The sequence below is a fragment of the Tachypleus tridentatus genome, chromosome 2, assembly GCF_004210375.1.
Source record: "Tachypleus tridentatus isolate NWPU-2018 chromosome 2, ASM421037v1, whole genome shotgun sequence".
Classification (NCBI taxonomy): Eukaryota; Metazoa; Arthropoda; class Merostomata; order Xiphosura; family Limulidae; genus Tachypleus; species Tachypleus tridentatus.
In genome coordinates this window covers 38,803,923-38,827,167 of record NC_134826.1, presented here as the reverse complement: position 1 = coordinate 38,827,167, position 23,245 = coordinate 38,803,923, and the positions used below count along the sequence as shown (strand labels likewise).

General features: G+C 34.5%; 2 protein-coding genes across 3 annotated transcripts in view; one reads left to right on the top strand and one right to left on the bottom strand.

Moving 5' to 3' along the window:
* The window catches only part of Plap (phospholipase A2 activator protein), a 50,759-nt gene extending 46,141 nt beyond the window's left edge, over positions 1-4,618 (bottom strand). Inside the window, exon 1 of the mRNA XM_076484753.1 lies at positions 4,373-4,618. Coding sequence (XP_076340868.1) covers positions 4,373-4,515 — 143 coding nt within the window. The 5' untranslated portion in view covers positions 4,516-4,618. The remainder of the gene's footprint in view (positions 1-4,372) is intronic.
* Positions 4,619-6,150: 1,532 nt separating this feature from the next.
* LOC143241142 (uncharacterized) overlaps positions 6,151-23,245 on the top strand; it is a 43,660-nt gene continuing 26,565 nt past the window's right edge. The window contains exons 1-3 of one of the 2 annotated variants that reach the window (XM_076484752.1): positions 6,151-6,329; positions 9,875-10,304; positions 22,558-22,700. In XM_076484752.1, the coding sequence (XP_076340867.1) occupies positions 9,899-10,304; positions 22,558-22,700 (549 nt within the window). In that variant the 5' untranslated portion in view covers positions 6,151-6,329; positions 9,875-9,898. Of the gene's footprint in view, positions 6,334-9,874; positions 10,305-22,557; positions 22,701-23,245 lie in introns of both variants that reach the window. The other variant, XM_076484751.1, reaches the window with a different exon arrangement.

The window sequence follows — 23,245 nt, the reverse complement described above, 5'->3', positions numbered from 1 at the left end:
CATTGAATTAGTGTGGCCATGTGCAATTATTTCAGAGGAGAAGATGATAGAGAGTCCTTCTGCTTACTACCGTGTTTTTTTCTTTATTGGATTTATTCTTCATTTCTTTATTCTCTATAGATCCTGCTCTGATTCGAATGGTCGGGTCTGAATTTATCAGTACATGTACTAATGATTGAGGGTGTGGACAAGTTGTTTAATTTTTGGGGTATCAAGAGAGAGAGACCCCATGAAAACATCTTGACTTGAAGAAGGTGAAATTTGGCAATGACTGGAAGGTGTGGTCAGGACAGAGATGGAAGGAGACACTGATTCATGAACTGTGTTGATTTTGGGATGTGTTTCATTAAGATTTGCTGGTGAAGATTGTGTAGGGGATTGGGTAAGGTCTGTTTGAACTCCTACTGTAGTAGTAGAATGAGTTACAGCAGCATAAGTTCTGGTCAGAATAAGTAATAATAATTTGAGCCTCTGTGCAAGTTAGATTGTTAACTGTCTTGAAATGTGTTTCTTTTTCTTCTACCCATTTAGGGCAAGAGGTAAAATAAGAAAGATGCTTACCATTACAGTTTATACAATGTGGTTTGAGTTGGCATTTGGTGGCATTATGGTCTTTACCACCACAACGGGCACAGGTCAAGGAACCACGGCAAGATAGTTTTGAATGGCCAAATTGTTGACAATGGAAACATCATACAGAAACTGGAATATAAGGTCGCACCTTACAATTCAGATAACCTGCTTTTATTGTGGTGGGAGGACATGGTCCAGTAAATGTTAGTATTAGAACATTTGTTGGTTCCAGAATTCTATCTTTTCAAGTGAAGATTCGGCATACTGCTGTGACACCTTGGCTGGCGAGACCTGTGAGGTTCTCCGATTTGGGGACAATCCTTAAATCTCTTTCAACTATAACTCCTCTGGAATTATACAAAGTGGAATGAGGAGTAACTTCAATAGGTATGTCCTCCAAGGCCTTTAATGTCAAGAGGAGTTTTGAATGCTATGATGAAGATGTTTCCACTAAGATGTCATCCAAACATAGCTTTTTTACCGATTTAGGGGAGCCAGCAAGCCCTTCTGAATAAAAAATGGGGACATCTGCCCTAGAGGTTTGTCACTTAAGGAATGCAAAATTAGGAATGACAGGACAGATTCAGGTGGTAAGTTAGGCTGTACAGATTCATTAATGTGTGGTCATTTTCCAGCAGTCCGGTTTTTCTCAATGGTTTCAAGTTGTGTTATTTTTTGTTTTAGGAGTATCCATAATAAATAGAAAACTTTTCGGTGCCCACTGACCCCACCCACCATGGAGCTCTACAAGGGGACACACTACAGTGCCTTAAGGGTACTGCAGCAATGCCAGGGTTTCGTGAGCACCATACCCAAACACTAGTGTTACACACAATGTCCACAACACCCATTGTGGATGTTCTATGCTGGTGCTCAGTTGACCCTGGCCCAAATGGACTAGCCGATTGATCCTGGGAGGGCCACCCCAATACTGCCCCGTTTACAGGAATTCAAAGCCAAAGTGGTGTGTTGGAGTTGGACCCCTCAACCACCAGGATTCTCTCTTCCCCTTCACAGATTACCATGCACAGCAAATGCGCAGGTGGATGTTTAGATCCCAAAGGAGGTAAACAGTAAGAACAGAACCTTCTCTGGGAGGTCCCCTCACCACATACAGTAATTCACATCAAGGGGCAAATCTAGAAAGTCCCTGATAAATTGCAAATTAACTTGTAGCAGCCACCACAAGGAATGCATATGGATATGGCTCAGAGGAATAGGTGCCTCCAGTGATTTCCAGGTCCCAAAAAGAGACTAACACAGGGAGAGAAAAGACTGATAGTGCCCTCTGAACTGAACTCTCCATGGATCACAGACAAAGAGAAATCTATACTCAACTGAAAGATATGTTGAAAAACACCCTCAGATGAACAAGATATTGAGTGGGGTAGATAATGGAGTTCTCCCAAAAATGTCATGAAACTCAAGCAATAGGAATGTGAAGATAAATGTTGGATAGGTTGAAACTGAAACTAGTCATCTAAAGCCCTGGAAAATAAAAAGACTCATCTGAGAGGCAGTCAGTATTCCATGATGAACCAAGACATGTTTAGGAAGCAATTCAGATAGAAGAGATCATAAATTCAGGAAAAGAATCCTGAAAGCATGGGAGAAACCTTTCCAATGATACCCTTGATGAGAAGGGTTTGCAAACAATTCAGCATAGACCTCAATATCAGATGAAGAGGAGAAATAAAAAACAAACTAGGTGCTACAGTTAATAAGGAAGAGGATAGATCAAAACTCAACATACCTGTACTGTTGAGACTAAAAATGTTACTGAGATTTAGTTGCTTAAACAGACTGAGAACATACCTGCACTGCAAATGAATGGGAGAAGCTAAGTCCAAATAATCCTGATTGAAGCCCTTAAGTAATGTCAGAATTGCTTGTAGATTGAAAGATCCCTCATACCACATGAAAGAAGTCATCCCCAAAGAGAACTACAGCAAACACTCCCTCTGCTAATAATACCACACTTGTAGCCTTTGAACTCCAGTATCATCAATAACTAATGCAGTTGTAATAGCAAACTGTGAATTCATAAATATATTGACCAATTGCTGTAACTGCATGAGAAATAGAATTCACAAAGAAATTCAACTTTATATTGGATTATAAATATTTTGAAATGCAAAAATCAGCAACTGAATATTTTTGAATTACACAAAAGAAAAAAACTGTCTGAAATCAAGCACGAGACCTTAACATTGTCTTCCCAAGTCAAAGAGCAAAGATTGGGGTCAAATGCATAGAGGAAATCAGCTGCAATAGGAGGAATTTTTGCACTCCTGTTGATGGAGTTATTGCATGCCAATTTGCATGCTTAAATGCAGCTGAACAACATCATATACCTATCAAATTGTGGTAGTTCGAAGCTAGTCTTGAGCAAACATTTGTACACTTGAAAGTAGTCAGACCAAGGTACGTAACAATGTTGGAAATTGTCATTATTAAGTACAATTTTGGTCTTTTCTCAGAAAAGATAATGACTTTCTGATAAAGGATTACAAAAAGGCTACTAGAAAGATACAAGATATGAAAAAAGGACTATTTTGTAAAAACAAATAAATACATAAGCTTGTATCACTTGATTCTCCACTTACAACTTGTAAAGCAGTGGGATCCATTACTGTCTTAACTGAATGTAATGGGGAAGTAACACTGACTATAATTCCAAAGTTACAGAGTGTTTCTTCAAGAAATGTCACAAACTTTTATTTAACAGTACAAGTTTGCTGTACAAAAAAAAAAATTAGATGTGTTACTAAAGCTTTAGAACAAAAGATATACTAGTGAAATACTGAAGTCAGTAAAGTTGAGGTGGCAACAAGCCTTATGAAAGGTGATGTTCAGGTGAAGAACAAAAATATTTATGTCTATGTTTCTTTTGCATCTGCATAGCCTCTAGAATCTCCAAAAATCATACCTACAATTTTTTTCATTATCACTGTATATTGTATCTAATATTTAATTTACCCTTAACACAAAATTTCATGAGATCAACAATGTAGAGTTACACAAAATTTTGAAGATACTCTTCAACCAGACTGGAAAAAAGTAAAACAGACAAGTATGAAAATAGGAGGAGCACATCTGAAAGGAAGATAACAATGGCTGGGTATGGATACAAGCCACCCAATTCTTAACATCAATCTAATATTTTCCATGGAAGAAATTACATGTTGGATATGTGAACCACATGCTACTATATTTTGTAAGTTTTCAAACAGCAGACATTTGCCAATAAATTTTAAATTATACAATTAAAGGACAACAAAGGATTTTTTGAGCAATCTAGGCTATTACATCCATTAAATTAAGCTGCAACCTTTAAAATCAAGAGAATAACTTTACCAATGTTATGAAACAAAAAAGATCTAGACGTTCTGGATAAGCAGTTTCTTAATGCATTCAAATTCAAGTGTTGTGTTGTTAATAATAATAATGGTAAGCCAAATACGATTTCAGGTTATACCAACTGAAACATTGAATACAAGTCGTAAGAGTTTATTATTTCATCGTGTAATCACATTAAGAACACTGTTTAGTTTTGGGCTTCTTCCCTCAGAAAGGACATCGAGTTGTTTTAAATTACTCCCTTTACGATTAATAAGTTAAATAAAACATAGTTTTGAACTTGACATTTCTGTGTAACTACTTCTTCCTCTAAGTTTTCTTTTACACTTTTATTATGTTCCTAAGAAGTTCTGTCGTTCCATGTTTAATTTTATCCATTTCCATTACTAATACGTTAACCGTAACACTTTCATAGTTCCAACTATACCGTTTTACTTACTCATTCGGTGTCCAAAGTCTTGTAGTACGATCTCTAGATCCTGTAACAACTGAACCCTCTGGGTAATAGCTTGCAGCAACTGCACGAACATCCGAAGAATGCCCAACCAATGAAAATCTTAATTTAAAATGTAGTTTATCCATAACATCAACTTTTCACACTTCCAACTAACCTGCAAGAACCAAACTTCTGATTGATTGATTTAATTTGCTCAAGACCCTAGATGTACGCAAGCGTCATCTGGCTAAAATATAGTTGAAATAAGTAATGATTTAATAATTTTAATAGTCATAAAGATTTTCCAAAACATTTTGTTCTAAAATAAATAAATAAAATCGACATTATTATTTTCCTTTAATTGCAAAAATTGTTAAAAGCATGTGTTTCAAATTTTAAGATTGAATGATCCGTAATTTTCGCCTCACACATGTGAAATGCATCATACATCATACGCGTAAGACGTGCGACTCGTAATCCGAGGGTCGCGGGTTCGCGCCCGCGTCGCGCTAAACATGCTCGCCCTCCCAGCCGTGGGGGCGTATAATGTGACGGTCAATCCCACTGTTCGTTGGTAAAAGAGTAGCCCAAGAGTTGGCGGTGGGTGGGGATCACTAGCTGCCTTCCCTCTAGTCTTACTCTGCTAAATTAGGGACGATTAGCACAGATAGCCCTCGAGTAACTTTGTGCGAAATACCAAAACAAACAAAGCCTTCAGACTTACCACTACATCAATGTGGAATGTATGAACAGTGTATAAATAATACTTTTAATTTAATTACTTTTTAATTTCGGAAAGTGTTATTTTCTCAAAACAAAGCTGAAGGTTATCTTGTTCTTGAAAGAATGGTATTCACAGTTCAACTCACTGACAACTGTGTCTGAGTGTTCAATTTTCTCTTTGTCCAAATGTTAAAACAATGCAAGTGCAGGACACTCAAGAGTTAGTACAGCCATTGCATCACCTGTCTCTAATCCCATCCTTCTGAAGCAGTACATTGCTTGAAACATTCGAGAAAGTGGCTGAGACCTCTTTTGTCATCTACTTAAAACCCACTTCATAGTTATATAGTGGTGTGGAATAGGGAACTTGCTATTCAATTTTCTGATACCATGCTTCTGAGAGTTTTTTTTATATATATATATGAGGATGATGCACATGGTACTACACTTTGTCATTACTTCCCTTTGAGTCCGAGGGTCACGGGTTCAAATCACCGTCGCACCAAACATGCTCGCCATTTCAGTCGTGGGGATGTTATAATGTGACGGTAAATCCCTCTACTCGTTGGTAAAAGAGTAGCCCAAGAGTTGGCGGTGGGTGGGGATCACTAGCTGCCTTCTCTCTAGTCTTACACTGCAAAATTATGGACGGAAAGCGCAGATAGCCCTCGAGTAGCTTTGCGCGAAATTCAAAACAAACAAAACATGTAATTCATTACAGTTTGAACAGTTGTAAAAACACCACTTAATATGGATTTGATTCTCTCCAATAGTTTTAGACAAGAGTCAAAACATACTAATATCTAGCCGTTGGCGCATGAAACTTTTGCACTGGGATGAAAGGATCAGAGCAAGTTTACAATCGTTCGACATCTAATTAGAAACATTGCGAGAATATATCTAACTTAAAGTGATATTCTAAACTAGTTATGAAAAGTTGAAACCTGTAACTATATATTTATCATGGGTTCAAGTTATGTTTTATAAATGTATTTATTCCATCAGATGTAAAAACTTCTTTGTTTAGCCACCTATTAAACGACTCTAGAAACACTTAGTTTTTATTTTAATAACGTTATTTGTTTGTATTTTGATTTCAAAATTATAAAAGAGCAATATACCTTTTAAAGTTGGTATTATATTTTCAAGTTACTTTTCATATACGTAATATGCTTTTTAAAGGAAGAACTAGTAAGTAAGTTCAACCGGCGGTAACTGTTGGCTTAGTAAATTCAACGTAGGTACATAAATTTAATTTAATACTAACTTTGTATCATTATTTTTTAGGTTGAGGTAATAGTAACAGACGTTATTTCCATTAGACCTAAAAATTAGTAATATTTTATACTTTTTCGTGTATTACTGATAGCAAACGTCTGAAATATTATGAATTGACTTCGATTTTTAGTGTTAGTAGTTAAGCCTCAAGCCATATTGTGGTTAGAAGTATAAATAACGAAGTAAATGGTATTAGTAATAGAGTATAAGGCTAACAGTAAGGAAAAATTGAATTTTAAGAAAATAAAGTTTATAAATCAACCTTTCACGTGACAACCATAATCAACATAAAAGAAAGTTACATTGTAATGGATTGTATTTATATATAAATATATTTGCCTTAATTATGATATGGTTAAGGTAAATTTAGAAAGTTTAAAGAACGTCTTGCCTTACAAATCTTATAACGTGTATATGAGGGAAATAGTGTAGATTTGGTGTATTAGCATTTTCAGAAAGCATTTGACAAAGTGCCACATGAAAGGCTTTTAAAAAATATCTGTTTATGTGAAAGATAAATTAGCAAGTTGAATAGAAGAGTGACTGGATGGAAGAAGGCAGAGGGTTGTTAAAAAGGGAGCTCAGTCAGACTGTATAAATGTCATGAGTGGGGATAATAACCTTAACAATTTTATGAAAGAAAGGAATCTTGGTGTAATAGTTGATCAGTATTTGAAGCAATTAAACCAGGTTATAATTTCATTATAAAAGTCACTTATTAGACCAGATTTGGAATATTGTGTTCAGTCTTAGTTTACTAACCATAGGAAAGACATTGAATTGTTGGAAAGAGTTACTAGAATGGTGCTGAGGATGGAAGGGTTCTCATATGAGGAAAAGCTTAAATTTCTTAAATTGTTTTCTCTTGTAAAAAGAAGTGTTTAAGATGGTAAATGGAATTGATAGCAATGATGTATCATCCTTTTTTCATATTTAACAGTGAGAATAGTAGGATTAGGAGACACAAGTATAAATTTTGGCAGGGTAAGACTTCAGCTAAAAGTTTCATTTTTCCAACAGGGTGATTGACCTTTGGAATGAGTTGCCTTCAGTTGTAGAGGCAGTAAATTTAAGCCAGTTTTTAAAAAAGCTTGATAAATATATGAATGAGGAGGGCTAGCTTTGAGATTTTTTATTTTATTAATTATTTGAATTTGAGGATTGAACAGCTGAGATGGACCAATAAGTCTCATATTGTTTCAAAATGTTATATTAAGTTTAACCACGTTTCAGTAATTCCACTTGTATCAGTTTCCATTTCAACTAAAGCATTGTTTTAAGCACTTATTTTGTTCTCGATAATACAGAAGTATAATAATAGCAACTGCATTTATTTTTTAATGTGTTTATTTTTAAATTTGAAATACTTACCTGCAAAAAACTTATTTAACTTGATAAAGTTTTAAAAAATCATATTTCCAAATTTACCTTTTTACTAATTTCATATTATTCCAAACTTTCCTTATGTCTATCCAAATTATAAACTATTTTTAAAGAATATATTCAGATTCTCTGAATGTTCCATTACCTTATTTGCTTAAGTAAAAGTCATATTTAACATATACTTCATCCTTATCCTGGAAATATTACACAGTTCCAACCAGCCCACTTGTTGCTCTAAATATATAGTTGGTACTCTGTCAATTAAGACTCATTTCCTTTTGATTATTTTATTCTATCATCTGGGCAAAGGCCATACATTTATTTTTATCCTTATACCTCCAAAGTAGTTTTTAATACTATTTGCTTTAAGTTACTCTTTTGTACCTATATTCTAACATTATTCTCTCTACATGCACTACAGAAGGAGAGTGTAGTGTCTCTTGGAACTATCAACTAAACTGTTAACATGCTTCTTAATATCCTGTATTTTAGCACTTGAGTAGGAAATCCTGTATAATCCCCATCACAATTAACAGTATTAATAGTTGTAGAGATTTTTTTTTTCAACTGTTCAAAATCTCTTATCATCTTATTCCTTTTTGCAAGCAGCCAAAGGCTGAAATCTGCAAAGGTCAAGTACTTTAAAACTAACTACAACTGCCTATTTTACCTAAACTGTTTTACTATAATGTATTCTTGTTCTCACCCTCCCCAGTGTAATCTCTGTCTTAACTTTATCCATTTCCATTATGATTTCTGCTCCTAATCAGCCATTTTTTCCTTCTTGTAGCAAAGTTTTCATTCTTTAATGTATCCTTAAATAAACAAGCTGCACATGTCTGGTAAACTGTATCTTTCTGACTCTCCTGAAACTTGTAGTTAAACCTACAATTCTTAAACATAACTCAGTGTTAGCACCTGTCCCACCATACTTTTCTCCTTAACTGTCTTAAATTTTTAGAAACTGCTTGAGGTGTGACATAATAAATTGATGAAAAACTTGCTTCATCCTGGTTAAAGAATAAGTTTGTTAAATGGATTGAAGATTGGCTGAATTGAAAGAAGTAAAATTTTTAATGGAGTTTAATCACATAAGTGGTGTGCCGTGAAGACCAGGGTTTGCCAAATGGCAGGCACTACCTTGTTATGTGCTTAAAAAACATTTGCTATTTCATAATTTTGGATTACATTTTTATTGAAGAAGGTTTGTATGTTCTTTTATACTGTAATATTTGCAGAATAATGAAATGTTCATGGAAAGCATTTGTATAGAATTTGAGATTCATATCAATATTGTAATGGAGGTACAAATTAATGCAAGAAAGATTTTGACTTTATTGTTTGACTACCAGTTGATAAATTGGTGTTATGTAAGTAGCTTTTGGTTGCCAAAACATTTTTATCTGGCATAAAAGAATATGTGATTGGCTTACTGCAAAGTACTGTAAACATTAAATTGCACAAATAAAACAGTAGGTGTATATTTTATTTATATCTAATAAACATAAACTGTAGAGATTGAAAACTGAATTATAATTTTTTTTAGGATTAGCTATTATCATGACTTTCAGGAATTTTTGTTTTATATGAAAATTTGAGGTATTTCATAAATTGTAACCATAGCTGGGATTCTTGCTGTTTATCACCTCAGTTAATGATATTTATAAGGGCTGAGTGTGAAAATTTTTAAGTCTGTTGTTTAATTTCATTCAGTTAAAGAACATATCGTGTCATTAATGGATGTAAAAGCAGAATGTTAAATTAACTCACAACATACAAAACAAACTGTTGATACCAGAATATTTAATATTAAATAAGAATGTTTAGTGCAAAAACAAATAGGTCATATGTATGTGTACACGGAACAAAATTTAAGATTGTGTTTGATGTTTGTTTATCCTAACTTAGCACAATCTTCCCTATAGCTATGTCTGACTTATCCTCAAGAAAACAAGCTGTGTATGTGTAATATACTGTACTTCTCTGAATCCTGTGAAACTTACAATTAAATCCATAATATTTTATCAGTAACACTTATTTAATGTGTCTAAGTGGTATAAGAATATTTTATTTTCATTCATTATAACAAATGTTTTATTTACTTCATCCAACCTAACGTAGGTTTACGTGAATAAAGAAGTAAGTATGCATGGGATTGGAGGTGTTTCTAGGTCTGGTCGTGTGAGAAAGAAATCTGCTAAACTGATAGAAATGGAAGTATGGGATGCACCTGATCAAGAAGGAAGACCTCATAGAAAGTCTAAATCATCAGATGAGTCAGAACAAGAAACTGAGAAAAAAGTAGCTCCTATAAAGCTACCGATAAAAGTTCCTAGTAGAAAGCCACAGTTATCTAGTTCTCCTACAAAACAGATATATTTTAATTCTGAAAAGGGGAGAATTGAGACAGGACATATTGAAAAGAATCTTGATTCTAATAATTCCTCTTTGAAAATGGAGAAGAAATCTGGTATTTTCCCTGCTACAACAGATGAGTTAGATAGATCCATAGTTACAACGATGTCAAGTTCAAGCTCTTCATCTGAATCAGGTAATTAAAACTTCTATCCATGTATTACATTGTCCTGATTAACCTGAACATTTTTTAGAAATACTGTTGATTTCTTTGGTTCTTAGGCCAATTGTATTCTAACTTCTTTCCAACTGAAGCATTACAATGGATTTTTTTGTCTAATTCTGTTTGTAGTTTAAAAGCTTCAAGAAGAATAAGTATTGGCCACTTCCAAAAATTGTTTTAAAAAACTTGAAATAGTATGATGATTTTAAGTTCTACCAAATGTAGATTTTGTTAACAATTTATCAAAATGTAAAATCTCGAATCTAGTTATTTTCATTAAAAATTCTGAAAAGCATAATGTAACAACAATGTAGTTGTATGAAAAAGAACATTTGTTATACAAACTGATTTCTACATCACTCTTGAGGATTTACTCTAGTAGAAGTTTTAAAATATCCATAGTAAGGAATTGTGAAGTTTTCCAACTGTAATTTATAGCTATTTATTGTATTTGGAATAACAATTTTTGTTCCATTATTCAGGAAAATTAAATAGACTATTTTTGCCTTGTACATAAATAAAATAATTAACAACTCTTAACAGCACTTTGTTAACACTATTGGAGTGAATCTGTGTTAATTATAGATTTTACTTAATCCACAAAGATGCAGAAAAGCATCTTATCAATGGTGTTTTACTAAAACTAGGACTGATCAGCTTTTAGAAATTATTTAGTAATGTCAGTGTTATACACAGTTAACATGAAAGTTATTTGTCAAAGATCAAAATTTTAGAAGTATGTTAGTGCATCTTCCTCAGATCAGATGTCGAGTTGGTAGACAGTTCCTTGGTTTGTGTGATTTCACTTTATTGGTTAGGTAATGTAAGAGAACTGGTAACAATTTTAATCTGTTGATGCTTCTAGAACAAAAAAAACAGTCTAAACAATTACAGAATAGTTGGAATGAAGAAAGCAGCCTTTAAAAAAATGTTTTTTTAAACACATACTTTCTAAAACTTATTATTTTTTAACATTAATACGTATGTAGTTTTACAGATTATGTGAAAATAATTATTTCCATGTAACAATAGTTCAGATTAACTAAGTTAACATACAAATAGTAATGTTTCATGTACAGTGCCAATGCTTAACAACTAAGTGCCATTCACACATATAGTGATACATAGGATATTGATATATCAGAGCCTTACATTAAGTTCATGTATACTTAGATGTTAAGTAAACAAACAGTCATTTGTTACAGTAATATTTGTAAAGTTTTTTTAAATTTTATTCCAAACAATTTTGTACTGTGTTAGGTGTTTCACAAGCGTTTACTACAGTGTTGGAATATGTAAGTGTTGTATCTGAAACTGTGCAGTTACTTCATAACCAACTAAAGGAAATGAATAACCATAATTAACTTTATTTATTAAGCAAGTGCATATTTAGTTAAGGTAAAAATGTGATTTTCTAATTTATTTTTTTGCAAAGCTTGTTTTTTTTATATGTATATACATTTTGTTTTTTAATTTTCAAGTGTACTTGGATCAATCAAATGTTTTTCATGTTACACTACTTACAAAAATTATTGTTACTGTGAACTGTTAGTCATTGCTACATCTGCATGTTAGAAATGTAGTACTGGTTTTTGTATGTATTTTATCATAATTCCTTGAATTATGCTTTCATAATATCACCACTTATAGGACAAGTATAAAACTATTTATATTTATATTAAATTTATATTTAGTTTTATATATCTGTATGTGTGTGTGTGTGTGTGATTTACTTTTAGTTATTTTCTGTGTATCAGAGCAAGTTTTATTTAAAAATACTTCTTTTAACTTGTTTTCATATATATTTTATGCTTCACTGCTATGTTACACATTGTAGGGGCCCAGAAATATTTTTATAATACAAAACTGAACTCATGAAGAACATCTAGTGTTTTTACAATGAATTATGGTTTTTATTTTACTGCTCATCTGCTATAATAGTTTTATCTTCTACAATATCTTGTGAAAGTCTTGTGTAATTTAGTTTGTAACACGAGGTCTTTTGTTCTTGAACTCTTGGGGCCAGTCATCACCTAATATGTAATTTTTTATATCATGTACACATGAGATGTGGCAAAATTTATTTAAACTTTTTCATTTTGTGCATCAGTGAACATATTTATGATATCAGGGCTAAAAATTAGTGGGAGCCAGTGGCTCCCAAAAATGTTGCTCTGTTTGTAAAAATTGTCTGTTGTGTAACCTCTGTGGCTCCTTAGAATTAAGACTCATTAAAAGTTTGACTCAACATAAATTAACTTAAGCATTTCTTAACTAAACAGAACTTATGACAAACCATAATTAATGATCACTTGTTAGTCATGCATACAGTCCACAAACATTGTCACTATGAATGCCTGTGTATTAAAAGTAAATGCACTTTCATTGATAAGAATGTTACCACTTTATGATTATAATGTACCGGGTGGCTCGTAAGTCCCTACCAATCCATATATCTTTTGTATCCAGTGTATCTGTGTGCTGTCCCTCATTCTCGCTGCATAATATTATGCAACATCATGTTCTGTGAGCAGGGTTATTGTTTCAAATGCCACGGTAACAGTTGCCTTCAACTCATCATTAGTAATATTGAATATAACATAATAACATATGGATGGGTAGGGACTTACGAGCCACCCTGTATAAAGATGACAACTGTTTTTTGATTTATATACATAATACCAAGCATACATCATGTATTTGGAAGATGTATTTTTGTTGGTTTTTGTAAACAGTTTCCTAGCTAAGTAAAAAGTGGAAACTTTTATGATGTTTGGAGAATAAACCTTATTGCATGTAAATTAGTTGTAAATGTATGCATGTTAGGGCAAATACTTTTGAATCCAATTTTGTAAGAGTACAATAGTCAAAATTAAGAAAAATGTAATATTACTGTTTAACCATTTGTGTCACAATCAGAAATTGCAAACTGTCAATTATCATAGCTCATAATCTGTCCAATTCTGTTTATGTAAAGTTGACTATGTCACTGTTTAGTATTGTTGACAGTTTAACATTAAAAATTTACTGTTATGACTATAGAGAATGTACTTTGAAACTTCATTAACTCTGAAATGGTTGAAGTTATCAATAAATATGTCATGAAAAAAATTTTCTTTTTTTCTTTTTTATTTGAATGAGTGAGAAATAAAACTGAGGACTGCTTTTGTGGTTAGTACATGATCACACATAATGTTGTACGACAGTTATGAGAGACAAATTGTTGAAATTCAGCCATGAGTTTAAAGGCTGTTGCTATCACTTTACACATTTTGACTAAATCACTTTCTGAAACTAAGTATTTCAAATAAAATGACAGCCTTTGAAAGTTTTCACTTGTGAAAGAGAGGAATCTTCAAGCTGATTGCCAAAAGATTTTTTTAAAACATTGACCTTATTAAAAATGCTTATAATTTTTTTCTTTTTTGTGTACGTGATCAAGATTTCAGCCTTAAAAAAGAAATAGCAGCTTTAAATGCATTATGATAAAAAAAATCCACATCACATTAATTAATTTAAAATTTATCACCTCCTGGCTAAATGCTCACATTTTCATTGAATGTATTTCAAATCTAAGTTCTTACACTGTGACACTTTTCACATGTATCTAAAATGATGAAATATTAACCTTTATTAGCAGTAAAGTTGTATACACTCCCCTGTTTGTCATAGGTGCAACAAATGGTTGCATCATTTGTTTGCCATTGTTATTTTTATTTTTATCAATGTGCTTCTTTTTAAAAAAAAAAAAAAGCAAAAATGTCTGTTTTCATTCAGAAGTAGTCTACATTTGTCGAGCTGCAGCAGTCTTTAAGGTGACTTCTTTTAATTATACACACTTATTAATAATAGGACTGTCAAATAATAAAATATTCCATAGCTATCCAACTAGTAAGTTATTTTGTAAGCATCTCTATATGCATGTTTACCACTTTTAACTAAGGGCCTCTCTGACAGTGTCATGCACAATTCAAACAGTTGACAAATTCCTTACTATTGGAGAGTAATGGAACATTCCATGTTTACGGTTTCTCTAATGTTGTGCATTCTTCAGCAACCTCCTCAAACAGTGAGCTAATACACAGCGTAATACTAACAAAGAGACTTGTGGCATATCAACCTGAGAACTTTGTGGAAAATGTCTATGTAGATCTCTGGCAAGCACACAGTGTGTATTAGCTCTGTGTATAGGGTGCTGTTATATACTGTTTGCTAATCTACAGTCTGTAAAGAAATGGGTGTGCTTTATGATCTGCAGAGCATTGTTTTTAAATCTTTGTTTTATCCAGTATGTCTGTCAACTTGTTTAAATAAGTAAAAAACAGGCAGATATTACATTAACTGATGATAATTTATTCTATTGTAAATAGAGTGGTTAAGGTGGTGTAGTTTTTCATTTCTCTGTAATCACTTTTTCATTAAAAAGAAATTTGCCAAGTTCTACTGATTCAGATTATCACCCAATTATGCTATCATCTGCATGATTCAGATTGCCAAATCAGTTACTGCTAAAACACTGTGCAATATAAAATAGTACCTCTAAATGAACAAAGAATAATGATTTAAAAATATGAATAATAATGCAATTTTCATTATGTTTTCTCTCATACATTTTTCCACATCGATTTCATTACTTAATTTCACCACTCATTATATGAAAGGCCAGCCATGGGCTATTATCATCCCTGGGTTTAAGGAGGAACTACTCATCATTTATGGCCTCTTTTACCTACTACTGTCAGAAGAATTAAGAAGGTTTACAGTACCAATGTGAGATTTTGTTATGTAGCTGAGAGGGTCACTGATCAATTTTTGGTCATGCTCCACCCACCTACAATAAGGGACACCCATTACAAAGTACATATTATAGGATTGGCCTATAAAACTTCTTGTAGGCCCCTAAAAATACCTGTTTTTGAAGCCTGGCTGGCTCTCTACAAGGTAAAAGATAAGCATGATTTCTCTGTTTCTTTTTACATACAAGCACCTGGGCATTGTGACAACATATTTTATGTTTGTAAGATTCCATTTTGTTTTTTACTTTTAAGTGTGGGATATCTGCAAATGGAATAAACTTATTAACTCTGAAATTATGATTTATTCTGAGTATAGTTTTATGTCATAGATTGCTAAAAAATATTGATTTCTCAATTATTATTTTCTCATTGTTGAAAATTATCTAATGCGTTTTTTACATCTTGTTATCATTATCCTAGCTGATTTCACCTGAAATTTTGTATTTTTTTGCTTCTAGTTTTTACCATTGCCTGTTGTAGTCTGTTAAAATAATAGTTCTGTTTTTTTTTGCATTCTTTTGGCTAATTTGGAAATCTTGGAAACCAATTTTGATCTTTTTTTGAAAATATTTATTTCTTTATACCTGCAATTCATAATTTCAGTTTATTTTGTAACAATGACTGTTGTGATCATTGTGTAAATTTTGAAGGTAAAAAGTGATTAATTAAATTGTAAAGTTCTTCTCAATAAAAATGTTTGATAATTATATTGAGGATATAAAGATTTTGCATGTGAAATTTGGCAATTTTCTGATGCATAAACATGTTTTAATCATGAAATCAAAATTACTTTGCATTTTTAATAGCCAACATGCAAAAAGATAAAAGGCATTAAGAAAACATGAATTCAAAAATCTTATAAAAACCTAATAAAACAAAAAGATTATATTTTGCATAATAAAGTCCTGCAAAAGTTTGTGAAGATATGCTTAATAATTTAAGAGTAATATCATGAAACCTATATATAACAAGCACAAAGTGGTTACAAAGATGGTTCAAGGGACAGAGTTTTGCTGAAAGGGTTTTAATTAATTAGCTGTTTTATCACTGTTGTATCTATGTTTGGGTTCTACTTGATTTGATTGACCTTGGAACCACTATAAAAATTGGGAAAAAGATATAAATTATATTTTACTTTCATTATAGATTGACTATAGTGGTCATAACAAGAAATCACAAATGTTTAGTTTAAATACCTTAAACTGCATAAAATTATACATCTTACATATATTTATTATTTTGATTTTATTGATTGCCTCTAAGTGTGGATTCCTGTACATAGTGAGGGGACCTCCAAGGGGAGGTTCTGTTCTTTCAGTTACCTCCTCTGGGATCTAAACATCAACCCACATGTTTGTTGTGCATGATGACCCATGAAGGGGAGGAGAGGATCCTAGTGGTTGAGGGGTCCATCCCTAACACAGCACTTTGGCCTTGAATTCCTGTAGACGGGTGGCCTTGGGATAGTCCACATCTTGGCTATGATCAACCAAGTACCAATGTTGGATGTTTTCAACAGGTGTTTTGGACATTGTATCTGATGCTGGTGTTTGGGTATAGTGCTCATGAAACCCTGGCATTGGTGCAGTGTTTTTCTTTGGCACTGTAATGCATCCCCTTGTTGGACTTGATGGTGGATTGGGTCAGTGGTCACCAAAATATACCTTTTTGGATTATGGATCCTTCAAATAAAAACTGAAATAGTGAAAAACAGTTCATAGGTAAATGACCATGTCTTGAACATTCTAAGCAACAATCTTCAACATATGTAACACCTGTTGTGCCTCATTTTCTTCTACTACATTCTCTTTCAGATACACCCTTAGAGTTAATGTCTCCCCTTTTTCATTCAGAAGGGACCAGAGGGGCTTGCTGGTGACATATTGGTGGAAACATTACATCTCAACACTTTGAACTCCTCTTACATTCAGAGGCAATTGGGGATATACCTATTGAGGTCACATCTCATGCTACTTTGAATTCATCATAAGGAGTTATTGTTGAGAGGGATTTTAAGAACATCCCCGAGTCAGAGATTCTTGCTGGTTTCTCCACCCAAGGAGCTTTTGCAGTGAGGTGTATCTCCACTCGTAAAGATGGAATTACAATGCCAACCAATGTCCTCATTCTGACAGTTACATCATCACGTCCACTTGCCACCATTAAGGCAGGTTTTCTTAATTGCAGAGTATGGCCATACATTCAAAACCTTCTCAGATGTTTCCAGTGTCCACAGTTTGGTCACTTGAAGATGTCATGTTGTGGTTCCTTGACATGTGCTCGTTGTGGTGGCAAGGACCATGATGCCTATGAGTGTGAAATGGACCCTCATTGCATCAACTGCAGTGGCTCTCACCCATCCTACCTTTGTTCTTGCCTTAAATAATTGGAAGAAAAAGAGGTGCAGCATTTGAAAAGGATTCAAAACATTACTTATCCTGAGGCTTGAAAGTTGCTGTCCACAACTTCATCTCAGATGTATGCTGCTGCACTTCATTCTACTACTACAGTGGAAGTGCAGACAGATATCTTTGTGCCTCCAAAAGAATCATTCTCAAACCAAATGAAAAGTGTTTTGACCTCCATGGTTAAAAAAGTTGATGAATTAACTTTAACACCCATCTCTGTCCCATGCATACATTCCAACAAATTCCAAGATACACTTCCTTTGGTTCCAATTATGGGCATTTCTTCAGGTACATCTTTTTCTCCTGCCTCAAAATGCAAAACATCATTCGTTTATGTCTTCAGTTGCTGGAATTCTCTTCCATCAACAAAGACCTGCTCAATTGACCCAGGGCAGAATCCATGGAGGTCGACAGACCTCCCTTGTATAAAGACAATAAAGAAAAAAAGATGTCATAAACAGAAGTGTTCTCCACTTTGCCTACATATAAATAAAGATGGCAACCTTGATACAATGGAACTGTTGAGGTTTATGTTCTAATCTGGATGACATCAAAACACTGATTATTTCCTACCATCCTGTATGTCTTTCCTTACAGGAAACATTTCTGAAATCTGCAGATAGTTACCTTTCGGAGGTTTTCTTTGCACAGAAATGACAGGTTGTGTGATGAACAAGGGCATGGAGGGGTGGCACTGTTGGTTGATCAGCATGTGCCCATGCTTGGAGGCTGCAGCCATCTGCATTTCCTTGGGTCATACCATCACTGTTTGTTCTCTGTACCTGTCACCTGGAGAGACCTATAGTCAACCAGACCTTGATGCCCTTGTTGAACAGTTGCTGTCTCCCTTTTTAATCCTGGGAGACTTTAATGGACATCATTCCCACTGGGGAAGTGTTGATATTGATGGGAGAGGTAGCTCCATAGAGTGTATGCACTCTGATCACAAACTTTCTCTTTTCAATACCAGTTCTTACACTTATTTCTTGCACCTAGTCAGTCCTTTACTGCTATACATCTCTTAATTTTCTTCCCTTCACTATTCTCCCACTTTTCATGGAGGGTTGACAGTAATCCACAAGGTAGTGATGATTTTCCTGTAATTTTGAGAAAGACTGGCTGTGGTCTATGCCACCCGACCAGTGTGCCCCGGTGATAGCTGGATCAAGCAAACTGGCCCTCTTTCACTGCTCTCACAAAACTTAATCCTGCCATCATCTGTAAGCCATCAGTAGATGACTGTATGGCAGCAGTAAGTAACTGTATTATACAGGTAGCTTCTCAGTGTAGTCCTAAAACCTCTAAGTGTTTTCCATGATATCCTCATCCATGGTGGAATCCTACCTGCCACAGGGCTGGTAGGCTCAAAAATGGGTCTGAGATACTTTTCCTAGGTATCCCACACTCTTGCATTGCTTTCCAGCAGGCCCATGCATGTGCTCAGTGGGTAAGTTGTCAAAGCCAGGAGGAATCTTGAATTAAGTTCATAACCAGTTCCAAAGTCATATGGGAAAAGATTCAAAAGATCAGTGGGCAGTATAATTCTGTTCCCCTCTTGATCTTGCTTTCTGAGGACCAGGAAGTAGCTGATACCTGGAGCATTGCCTTTTACTCTAGGTATAAGCTTTTGCCAGGTATCTAGCACTTCTGCTTCTCCCTCCACCTTCTTAGCTATCAATACTCTGGCAGAATGATCACCTCTTTCCTTTCGAGCTGATTGTCTCTATGACTATAATTGTCCCTTTAGACTGGTGGAACTGAAACTGGCCCCTCATTGTTCTGGCAGTGGATCTGTTGGACCAGATGATGTACACTATGACATGCTGCACCACCTATCTCCTGCTTCTCTTGATATTCCTCTCATTGCTTTTAACTGGATCTGGCAGGAGAATGTTTTTCCTGATGCTTGGTGCCAGGCTATTATCTTACTTTTCTCTAGGCCTGGGAAAGATCCCAAGATTCCTTCAAACTACCATCTAGTTGCTTTGACAAGCTGTTTCTGTAAGACCTTAGAGAGGATGGTTAATGCTCATCTTGTTTGGTTCCTCGAGTCAAACAACCTCCTCTCGCCCACCCAGTGTGGGTTCCGACAACAGCACTTCACCATGGACCACCTAATTACACTTGAAACGTCAATCAGAGAAGCCTTTCTCAAATGACAACATCTTATATCAATATTCTTTGACATTGAGATGGCTAATGACACAACATGAAGGTATGGCATTTTGCGAGACCTGCATATATATGGGTTAAGTGACCATTTACCCATTTTCATTAAAAAAAATTTTAAGGGCAGGAGATTCCAAGTTCGTGTGGGTTCGACAGTTTTCTACAGGACCTTGGGGTCCATCAGGGCTGTGTTCTGAGTGTCACATTTTTCAGTATAAAGATTAATGCCATCACTGAACTCCCTTTCACTGTTGCAAACATGCTCTATATCAACGACTTTCACATCTCGTGTCAATCGTCGAGCATGAGGTATGTTGAGCAGTAGTTACAGAATCCCCTCAATTGTTTACTGAAGTGGACCACAGCAAATGGCTTTACTTTCTCTCTCTCTAAAACTGTTTACATGCACTTTTGCTGCCAATGGGGTATTCACCCTGATCCTGAACTCTGTATCGGTGAAGTTGTGTTGCCTGTGGTCCCTTAGACCAAGTTCATGGGGCTTATCTTTGACCGTAAGCTGACCTTTATACCACACTTATAGCAGCTACAAGTCAAGTGCACAAGAGCACTGAACATCCTCCGTGTCCTTTCTACCAACAGTTGGGGAGCGGATCGATGTTCCATGTTAAAGATATATCGCACTCTTATTTGATCGAAACTTGACTTATGGATCACTGGTCTATGGCTCTGCCAGACCATCAGCCTTAAAGATGCTGGACCCCATTCATCATCAAGGACTTCGACTCTGCACTGGGGCTTTCTGCACCTCCTCAGTTCAGAGCTTATACATCTCATGAACTTTCTCTGCACCTTCACCGTTTGCAACTATCTTTACTATATTCTTCAAAAATTCATTCCTTACCAAAGCATCCCACCTGGGGATGTATTTTCCTTCCTTGGTGGGCCATACTTTTTCAGAACAGACGATCTGCCATTGCTCTTTTTGGCCTTCACCTCCAGGCACAATTGGAATAATTGGGTCTGTCCTTGGATAACATTGCAGAATCCACTGGTCAGCCCATCCCACCATGGCTTATTACAGTCCCCAAATGTGACCTTTCTTTAAGTTATCTAGAAAGGCAGATACTCCCAATTTGAAGTACCATCTTTTCTTTACTGAACTTCTTTCAAACAATCTTTCCATTCCAATTTATATGGATGGTTCGAAATCAGGTGACTCTGTGGGCTCTGCCATGGTTTGTTGCAGTTCGGTGGTTGCACACAGACTCCCCTCTACAGCTTCTGTGTTCACTGCTGAACTGTATGCCATTTCTCTTGCTCTGGATCATATTGACGCTAAGCAGTACTCCAACTGCACTATTTATACTGTCTCGCTTAGTTCTCTACTGGTCCTGGAATCACTTCATGTTGGCTCACACCCTGTTCTCGCTGATATTCAAAATTAACTGGCCCATTTCTCATTAACATCTACTTCTATCCAGTTTTTCTGGATACCAGGCCACGATGGTATTCACAGGAACAAGCTTGCAGACACGGCAGCTAAATCTATCTGCTCTGGTACTACCACCACTGTGCCTGTTCCATACATGGACTATGGACTGTATTTAAGGCTTGGCTCCATGCCAGCTGGCAGTCAACTTTGAGTGAGCAACGTGACAATAAACTTTTCTAAATAAAACCCTATATTGGACTTTTGCCATCTAGCTTCCATAAAGTTTGGAAGGAGGAAGTTGTTTTAACTAGACAACACATTGGTCACAGTTTTTTAACTCATCGTTTTCTTTTATCTGAAACTGATGCACCAATGTGTAGCTTGTGTAACACTCAAATCACCGTGAGCCACATTTTACTTTCTTGCCATTGTTATGACTCTCAATGACTGCACTATTTTAAACATGTTCTGTCCAAAGGTTTGTCCATAACATTAGACAGTGTTATTGGTGATGGTCCACCTTGATAAAGTTTTTAGTTTTTTAATGGCCATTAATCTTTTTAATGTCATGTAAGTGTTTGATATTTATTCATTACACCTTTTTAATTGTGGTTCCCTTTTAAGAGTCACAATCTCTAGTTCGATTTGAAATTGGAAAATGGCCATGACATTAAATAACTTGACACCAGGACTGGAAAGGCCAACTTCAGGTGACTGACGGTGGTTCTTGTACTTACCTGTTAGTCTTCCTGGTGGGTTATGATCATTACCATTATGCTACAGAAAGTCCTTTACAACTTCTATTACTGTAGTTTCTCTCTTAGCATTGTAGACTAGGTGTCAACATTGGTTTTATGCTTTTTCTGTTTTTCAATGCTGGTTTGTTTTACCTTCATTTCCTTTAATGAATTTTACTACATTTACTTTATTTTTGCCATTTTACCAGACATTTGGCACAGATAGCCTAGCTGCTTTGTGCCATAAAACACTAAATCAACCAATCAACCAAAACAATAAAATATACCTTCTCTTCATATTGGTGGGATATAGGTAGAAATGTGACCATATGAAATTGCAAGTGTGTGTTTGTGTAGAAATAGTTTAGAAGCAGATTCTAACAGTAGAGTGCCTGCACTGTACTTTTAACTTGAGGTTCTCACCAGAACAAGAACTGTTTAAGGTTAAGAAAGTGAAAGTGGTACATTGGAGATAGTAATAGAAAATCTATTTTTGGTGAAACCAAAGAGAACTAGCTAAACCCTATTGTTAAGAGTTAACTATATCTTTAAATTTAATTCTGACATATTAATAATAAGAATGTATAAAGGTTTTTGCAATTTCTGATCCAATTTTTATTATGTTAACATCTGAAAGAAGATGAAAAGAAAGTTTTCAAGAATTTATTCATGTTATTGAGGATGTAGATTTCATGCTATTGCTAAATCACACAAATGTTTCAGATGAAATGAGTGAAGAGGAACCTCCTCCTATAAATGATTTTAGACAAATGGATCAAAGATTTTTACCACCAAAAAAGAAAATAAAAAAAGATGTGATATGGTTAAAACGCATTGTGCCTTTTGAACCTAAAAAAATTACACTGGTAAGTTTGCATTTTCTAGTCTTGAGCCTGTCAAAGAAAAATGAAGTGAGAGGTTTAAGGAATTTGTAGAAAGTCTGTCAAATATTGTATTTTTTAAATGTTTTCATAAAATCTTTCATCACTTGTAATATTAAATAAGTACTAATCAGATAGCATTTGTATTATTGTAGTGACAACACAAATTCTGAATTGGAGGCATGGTCTAGTGTAAGGATAATTCCTTCTATTTTTTATTATCAAAGTCATATGATTTTTAGATTATATATACATTCAGACATTTTTTCCCTCTTCCTTTTTTTAAGAGAATGCTTTGAGTAGTAGAACAGTTTTTGTTGTAATATATAAAGAAATTGAATCAATTCTTGATGAAGATAAGCCCACTTGAAATAAAAATGTTTTCTGCTTATCAATAAAAGTGTTAATATCTGTACCAGCCATTCTGAGATTCTGATTCATTTTTTTTGTAACTGCTGTTATATATATATATTTTAGAAATACATCACTATTGTTTTTTAATTTCTGAATATACAATACACAATTCTGCA